Source organism: Oncorhynchus tshawytscha, linkage group LG09 (assembly GCF_018296145.1).
Source record: "Oncorhynchus tshawytscha isolate Ot180627B linkage group LG09, Otsh_v2.0, whole genome shotgun sequence".
Lineage (NCBI taxonomy): Eukaryota > Metazoa > Chordata > Actinopteri > Salmoniformes > Salmonidae > Oncorhynchus > Oncorhynchus tshawytscha.
Genome location: NC_056437.1, coordinates 24,428,618 through 24,436,751, shown reverse-complemented (window position 1 = coordinate 24,436,751; position 8,134 = coordinate 24,428,618). Strand labels below are relative to the sequence as shown.

At 40.5% G+C, this 8,134-nt stretch overlaps 1 protein-coding gene across 1 annotated transcript in view; it reads left to right on the top strand.

The window, feature by feature from the left end:
• Window positions 1-445: 445 nt before the first annotated feature.
• LOC112257617 (amyloid protein-binding protein 2) overlaps window positions 446-8,134 on the top strand; it is a 28,971-nt gene continuing 21,282 nt past the window's right edge. The window contains exons 1-2 of the mRNA XM_024431321.2: window positions 446-818; window positions 1,230-1,318. Coding sequence (XP_024287089.1) covers window positions 681-818; window positions 1,230-1,318 — 227 coding nt within the window. The 5' untranslated portion in view covers window positions 446-680. The remainder of the gene's footprint in view (window positions 819-1,229; window positions 1,319-8,134) is intronic.

The window sequence follows — 8,134 nt, the reverse complement described above, 5'->3', positions numbered from 1 at the left end:
CTAACACAACGTGCCATTGAAACACAGGAGTGATGGTTGCTGATCATGGGCCTCTGTACGCCTATGTACAGAGGCCGTTTTCAGCTACAATAGTCATTTACAACATTAACAATGTCTACACTGTATTTCTGATCAATTTGATGTTATTTTAATGTACAAAATGTTTATTTTTTTATTTTTTTCAAAAACATGGACAAACCTTTGAAAGGTAGATTGTGTAGATATATATATATATACTGTTTTTATAAATCACATAGAAATACTTGGAATTTTATTTGTATTATAACTAGTACGAAATATATCGACAATTGTGCAAAGTTATCATTTTTACCCTAATTATTAATTTACAATGTATGCAGAACGGAATTATTTCGAAAGAGTCCAAAAAACATTTGACCTGGAAGTACTTATTTATTTAGCTGTGAGTGTTTACACTAACCGGATGCTTCAAATGTATACATCCGGTGAAACATCTGTTTCTGTCTGATGGGACTGGCGTATCCTCTTAGGACATGGCCGATGATTAGTTAATGCTGGTGCTTAAACCGATGACAGACTCAAAACTGTTTTGCTACATGAGAAGGTACAAGAAAAAGGAGTTCAAACTTGGCAAGGTGTTTAGCTAGCTAGCTACGGTAGATCGAGAAGGGGTGTCGCTTGCTGTAGAAAAGGAAAACAACATGGCGGCATTGGAGCTCGAATGGATCCCAGAGACTCTGTACAACACTGCTATATCAGCAGTGGTGGACAATTACAGTCGATCGCGAAGGGATATTCGTTGCATCCCTGAGAATATTCAATTTGATGTGTATTACAAGGTACGTTCATAGTCTAGTTTGCTAACTATATAACGTAATGTTCGCGAGAAGTGACTCGTTTTAGCTAACCTTGGCTATCAAACGCTTTGCAAAGCAAATCAACCGATTACTTGCTATCATGCTATTTAGCAAGCTTAACCATAAACCAAAGACTAATAGTCATCTGACGACAAAAATTGTTTGTTAACATGTCTTAAAAGTGCATTTCTTGCTGAAGTCCTAAATAGTAGCACATGTGTTCATGATTTTAATTGGGAGTGTCTCTAAACATCCTATGTTGTGATCTGTGAAAACATTGTGTTTTGGACAGTAGTTAGTGGGATCTCACACTCAAATTCTACATGTTGATAATCATTCTCTGACACGCCTGTCCTTTTTTTGCTTTCATAACCTGTTTTCGTGTTTCTCCAGCTGTACCAGCAGGGTCGGCTCTGCCAACTGGGGGGAGAGTTTTGTGAACTGGAGGTGTTTGCCAAAGTTCTACGGGCATCTGATAAAAGGTACTTGTTTGGTTCTGTATAGGTCATTATCAATCAAATGTCACAATGTGGTGCAGAGCATTCCATTTGGCTGCTGGGGGGCATGGAGACCCCTGGCTCTGCTAAAACCATTGACAACTGCGTGATGTTTAAGGAATTGTTAAATAAATGTTATAACTAGGTCTATTTAGTTTCAATATAATCAACTCTTGAATAGCATAGACAGATCTATGAATTTAATTTTATTCCACATTTAGCTCTATTAGAGTTATACAGCAAGTAACAGCATGCTTTTCATGATCAGTAAACATCAATTGATCATGTAATTTCAGATATGTGAGGGTAACATCCATTTGGCATGTATCTAGCTAAACAAATTTATGCCATTTATCATTTAGCTTGCTTCATCAGAGATTAGGCTTTTGGAAGATCCTGACATCGGCAAGTCCTGGTAATGTTGGCAGTCGGACTTCTGTCATCACCACTAGACGGAAAACAAATCAAACAATATGTGGATATATCCATCTAGTTTATCACCTGAAAGTTAGCTTTTTAACTGACCATGTTGACATGATCTGTTATTCGCTAGCTAGCCAATTTGCAAACTGACGTGGTCCATCAGTCATGCCTGTCAGCAGCAATCGGGATTAAACACTCTTGAAAACAATGTTGAAAAGGGGATAATCTTAACTTCAATAGGTAGTCCTGCTTGTTGCCTTTGGAGTTCAGAGTGGACTGACTTAAACTCAATCATATGTTTGACATCTTAAATGATCTTGCTCCAAGTTATATGAAAAAACACATTGATATGGTCTATAACCAGCACAGTTACAATACCAGAGCTAGTGTTATGTCTTGTAAAATCACAAGAGTTAACAGTACTGCGAGGAGCACCTTTTTTCTATGCAGACATTTGTCTATGGAATAGACTCCCCTTGGAGATCAAGCAATGAAAAAGTATAATAGCTTTAAAAAGCAGGCAAAGGTTGTCCAACTAAGAGAAACCACTCCACTGTCTTCTTGTGCCCTTACTGCTGGTCAGGTTTATTTATTTGAAAGATGGGTACGATTGTTTTTTAAGGTTAGAAAATGTGTAATGAATATGTTTTGTTTTTTAAAGTTATGGAAAAGTGCAATGAAAATTGCCACTTTAGGATGTTAATATACATTATTGTATTCATTGTTTGTTATTTTGGATTTCCTTTTAATAATAATGTGTTAGTTTTTACCATCGAGGACCACTTTGGAAACAAGATGTTTGATTCTTACTTTTAAGTGCTATCATTTGGGTCCACATTTGAAATGTTTCTGTATATCTCTCTTACCCAAATAAATTAAATTCACTCAAATATCAAATTAATGGTGGCCAATATTGAACGATATTGTGAGGCTACCCACACATCTGAAATTACATTATCAAATTATGTTTACTGAAAAGCATGAAGTTAATTGCTGTATAACTCTGATAGATCTAAATGTGCGTAATTGTGTTGCATGGTTTAATGAGACATTTGTCGTTCAGACTATGCTCATCAACAGTTGATGATACTATAACAAAATAATATTTTTATTTAGCGATCCCTTGAAAACTGCAGGCAGTTGTCAATGGTTTCAGCAGAGCTGGGGATCTCTTTGCCCCCTTGAAGGCAAATCAAAATCTCTGCACCTTATTGTGACATTTTATTGATAATGACCTATAGAGTGGTGAGGAGGAGGAGTCTACCGTGTCCGGAAGTGACTTCACCATTAATTTTCTGTATTCAGGGTTCACTCAAACATAGTTTTAAGCTTTGTTTTACTATTGACAGTTGGAGCTGATTTTGGGATTGTATATTCACTGTTTAATCAAACTTTTAAAGTCAGCTCCCGATATCAGGGCATATATTCTTAAATATGTCTAGTTTTTGTCCTTATTGCCAAACTTCATGAATACTGCACCCTCAACTTCAAAACTCCTTTGCTAGTGTTGCGCCGTTGTATTAGTTAATGTGACGACTGTTGCTTATCGAATGATTAAAGGTCTCTAATTGCGTGATTAACTGAATCAAGCAATTATTAACTCATTAACCTGGGGCACCATGGAAAAATTAGTTTTATTGAGTTTCTATTTCACAAATGAACTCTAAGAATATCAGAATATTGATTTTTACCACAGTCGCTAATTAATCAGTTTCCTCTACAGTCTCATTCTGAACGTCGCATAATCCGGGAATCTGCACGGACCCGGGTCCCACCAATGAGTTCATACCACACCAATCTTAGTTGAGTATTTATTTACTAGAAAGCTAAAATGATGATAAAAGATACACATACACAACACACAGTCTAGGCTATTGATTAGAACTTAGTATAACGGGCCAACACACTATGGCGCGTGTCACCCAAAATGGGGATTTAAAAGGGAGAGAAAAAGAGAAAGTACATAAGAGAAATATAAATTTGGGTGCATTTGTCAGCTATGCTTATTTTAACCATAGCCTTGCCCCAAACTGCCGCTCTTATGGGCCAGAATATAATGATGTAATTACGTGTGGGAGGTATCAGATGGGAAGCTCCGAGTGGGTCGTTTAGGCTTCTCAATGACGCACTTCTCAGGCACAACTCTCTGGTCGTCCTCACAATGTCCGTGTCCTTTTGGTCTGATTCCTCACCCTTGCTCTGGGAGGGCTCTTCTGAGGGCAGACAGCTCTGTAGCTCAGCGCTCACAGCGTAGGAATGAAACCGTGTAGATACCACGATTCGATGGGTAGTGGAGGTTAGGTGGTCTGGCTTGAATTCACCTGCTTAGACACAGCTACTCATTAGTAGCATGGGTAGAAAAATATTTATTTGTCTTCAACCTTGGGTTGAGTTTTGGGTTCGTTGACTTTTTAGACCTTGGCTGCAGCTCGGGTCACTTAGTCTGATATGTTAATTCTTCACTCAGATGTCTTATACACTCGGGTCAGAAGTGGGCGTAACCGCCTTTAGGGCAATTCTCTGGGCGTACCAAGTTAAGAGGCAAGGTCTAGATTTGACTCAAATCCATTTTTAGACAACTAACTAGAGGTCGACCGATTATGATTTTTCAACGCCGATACCGATTAATGGAGGCCCCAAAAAGCCGATACCGATTAATCGGTCGATTTTTACGGTGATACGGTGTGCGAGTTCATTAGAACGTGCGTTGAAGATGTCGTTCCCATAGCAACGATTAAAACATTCCCTAACCAGAAACCGTGGATTGATGGCAGCATTCGTGTGAAACTGAAGGCACGAACCACTGCTTTTAATCAGGGCAAGGTGTCTGGTAACATGACTGAATACAAACAGTGCAGCTATTCCCTCCGCAAGGCTATCAAACAAGCTAAGCGCCAGTACAGAGACAAAGTAGAATCTCAATTCAACGGCTCAGACACAAGAGGTATGTGGCAGGGTCTACAGTCAATCACGGACTACAGGAAGAAACCCAGCCCAGTCACGGACCAGGATGTCTTGCTCCCAGGCAGACTAAATAACTTTTTGCCCGCTTTGAGGACAATACAGTGCCACTGACACGGCCTGCAACGGAAACATGCGGCTCTCCTTCACTGCAGCCAAGAGTAAGACTTTTAAACGTGTTAACCCACAGAAAGGCTGCAGGCCCAGACGGTCATCCCCAGCCGCGCCCTCAGAGCATGCCAGACCAGCTGGCCGGTGTTTTACGGACATATTCAATCAATCCCTATACCAGTCTGCTGTTCCCACATGCTTCAAGAGGGCCACCATTGTTCCTGTTCCCAAGAAAGCTAAGGTAACTGAGCTAAACGACTACCGCCCGTAGCACTCACATCCGTCATCATGAAGTGCTTTGAGAGACTAGTCAAGGACCATATCACCTCCACCCTACCTGACACCCTTGACCCACTCCAATTTGCTTACCGCCCAAATAGGTCCACAGACGATGCAATCTCAACCACACTGCACACTGCCCTAACCCATCTGGACAAGAGGAATACCTATGTGAGAATGCTGTTCATCGACTACAGCTCGGCATTCAACACCATAGTACCCTCCAAGCTGATCATCGAGACCCTGGGTCTCGATAACTGGGTACTGGACTTCCTGAAGGTGGTGAGGGTAGGCAACAACATCTCCTCCCCGCTGATCCTCAACACTGGGGCCCCACAAGGGTGCGTTCTGAGCCCTCTCCTGTACTCCCTGTTCACCCACGACTGCGTGGCCACGCACGCCTCCAACTCAATCATCAAGTTTGCGGACGACACAACAGTGGTAGGCTTGATTACCAACAACGACGAGACGGCCTACAGGGAGGAGGTGAGGGCCCTCGGAGTGTGGTGTCAGGAAAATAACCTCACACTCAACGTCAACAAAACTAAGGAGATGATTGTGGACTTCAGGAAACAGCAGAGGGAACACCCCCATCCACATCGATGGAACAGTAGTGGAGAGGGTAGCAAGTTTTAAGTTCCTCGATACACATCACAGACAAACTGAATTGGTCCACTCACACAGACAGCATCGTGAGGAAGGCGCAGCAGCGCCTTTCAACCTCAGGAGGCTGAAGAAATGGCTTGTCACCAAAAGCACTCACAAACTTCTACAGATGCACAATCGAGAGCATCCTGGCGGGCTGTATCACCGCCTGGTATGGCAACTGCACCGCCCTCAACCGTAAGGCTCTCCAGAGGGTAGTGAGGTCTGCACAACGCATCACCGGGGGCAAACTACCTGCCCTCCAGGACACCTACACCACCCGATGCTACAGGAAGGCCATAAAGATCATCAAGGACACCAACCACCCGAGCCACTGCCTGTTCACCCCGCTGCCATCCAGAAGGCGAGGTCAGTACAGGTGCATCAAAGCTGGGACCGAGAAGCTGTTTTTCAGTCTCTATCTCAAGGCCATCAGACTGCTAAACAGCCACCACTAACATTGAGTGGCTACTGCCAACACACTGTCAATGACACTGACTCTACTCCAGCCACTTTAATCATGGGAATTGATGGGAAATGATGTAAATATATCACTAGCCACTTTAAACAATGCTACCTTATATAATGTTACTTACCCTACATTGTTCATCTCATATGCATACGTTGATACTGTACTCTATATCATCGACTGCATCCTTATGTAATACATGTATCACTAGCCACTTTAACTATGCCACTTGGTTTACATACTTATCTCATATGTATATACTGTACTCGATATCATCTACTGTATCTTGCCTATGCTGCTCTGTACCATCACTCATTCATATATCCTTATGTACATATTCTTTATCCCCTTACACTGTGTATGACAGTTTTTTTTGGAATTGTTAGTTAGATTACTTGCTCGTTATTACTGCATTGTCGGAACTAGAAGCACAAGCATTTCGCTACACTCGCATTAACATCTGCTAACCATGTGTATGTGACAAATAAAATTTGATTTGATTTGATTTGATTTTTATTTTATTTTTATTATTTTTATTTTTTTGAACTTTTTTGTTGTTGTAATAATGACAATTACAACAATACTGAATTAACACTTATTTTGACTTAATATAAAACAAATAAAATCAATTTAGCCTCAAATAAATAATAAAACATGTTCAATTTGGTTTAAATAATGCAAAAACAAAGTGTTGGAGAAAGTGCTGTTTGAATGAATGATTACGGGCCTGCTGCTGCCCAGTCAGACTGCTCTATCAAATCAGACTTAATTATAACATAAAAACACACAGAAATACGAGCCTTTGGTCATTAATATGATCGAATCCAGAAACTATCATTTTGAAAACAAAACATTTATTATTTCAGTGAAATACGGAACTGTTCGGTATTTTATCTAACGGGTGGCATCCCTAAGTCTAAATATTCTTGTTAAATTGCACAACCTTCAATGTATGTCATAAGTACGTAAAATTCTGGCAAATTAGTTCGCAATGAGCCAGGCAGCCCAAACTGTTGCATATACCCTGACTGCGTGCATTGAACACAAGAGAAATGACACAATTTCACCTGGTTAATATTGCCTGCTTACCTGGATTAGTAGATATAACTAGTGATTATGATTGATTGTTTTTTATAAGATAAGTTTAATGCTAGCTAGCAATTTACCTTGGCTTCTACTGCATTTGCGTAACAGGCAGGCTACTCGTGGAGTGCAATGGTTAGAGCGTTGGACTAGTTAACTGTGCGGTTACAAGATTGTAACCCCTGAGCTGACGAGGTGAAAATCTGCCCCTGTCGTTCTGCCCCTGAACAAGGCAGTTAACCCACAGTATCTAGGCAGTCATTGAAAATAAGAATTTGTTCTTAACTGACTTGCCTAGTTAAATAAAAGGTAAAAATGTAATTTATTCGGAAATCGGTGCCCAAAAATACAGATTTTCCGATTGTTATGAAAACCTGAAATCGGCCCTAATTAATCGACCGTTCCGATTAATCGGTCGACCTCTACAACTAACTTGACATTTCATCTTTAGCAAAACATTCTCTTTGATTTGGAAATTTTCCACACAACGTACAATATATAAACACCACGCATATCCTAGGAAAACTCTTACAGTTACAATGTTTTCGTAATTACGTCATCTATTAACCTTTAATAACAAAACAAAAATGACATACATTTTCATATTCCATCTATCGTCATGACCACCGTTGTGGCTGACAGAAGAGGACACAGGAATGTTGTCTGTGGCCTAATATTTACCATGGACGTGAGGTTTCATAAAACCCCCACATCTTCAGACCCCTAGATCTCTCCTCTGTTGGGGTTGAGAGATAATCTGTACGGTTGTGGTCTCCTGTAACCTGACCTGATCAGGACAGTCATGACACTAGTTATACAAGCATGTAAAT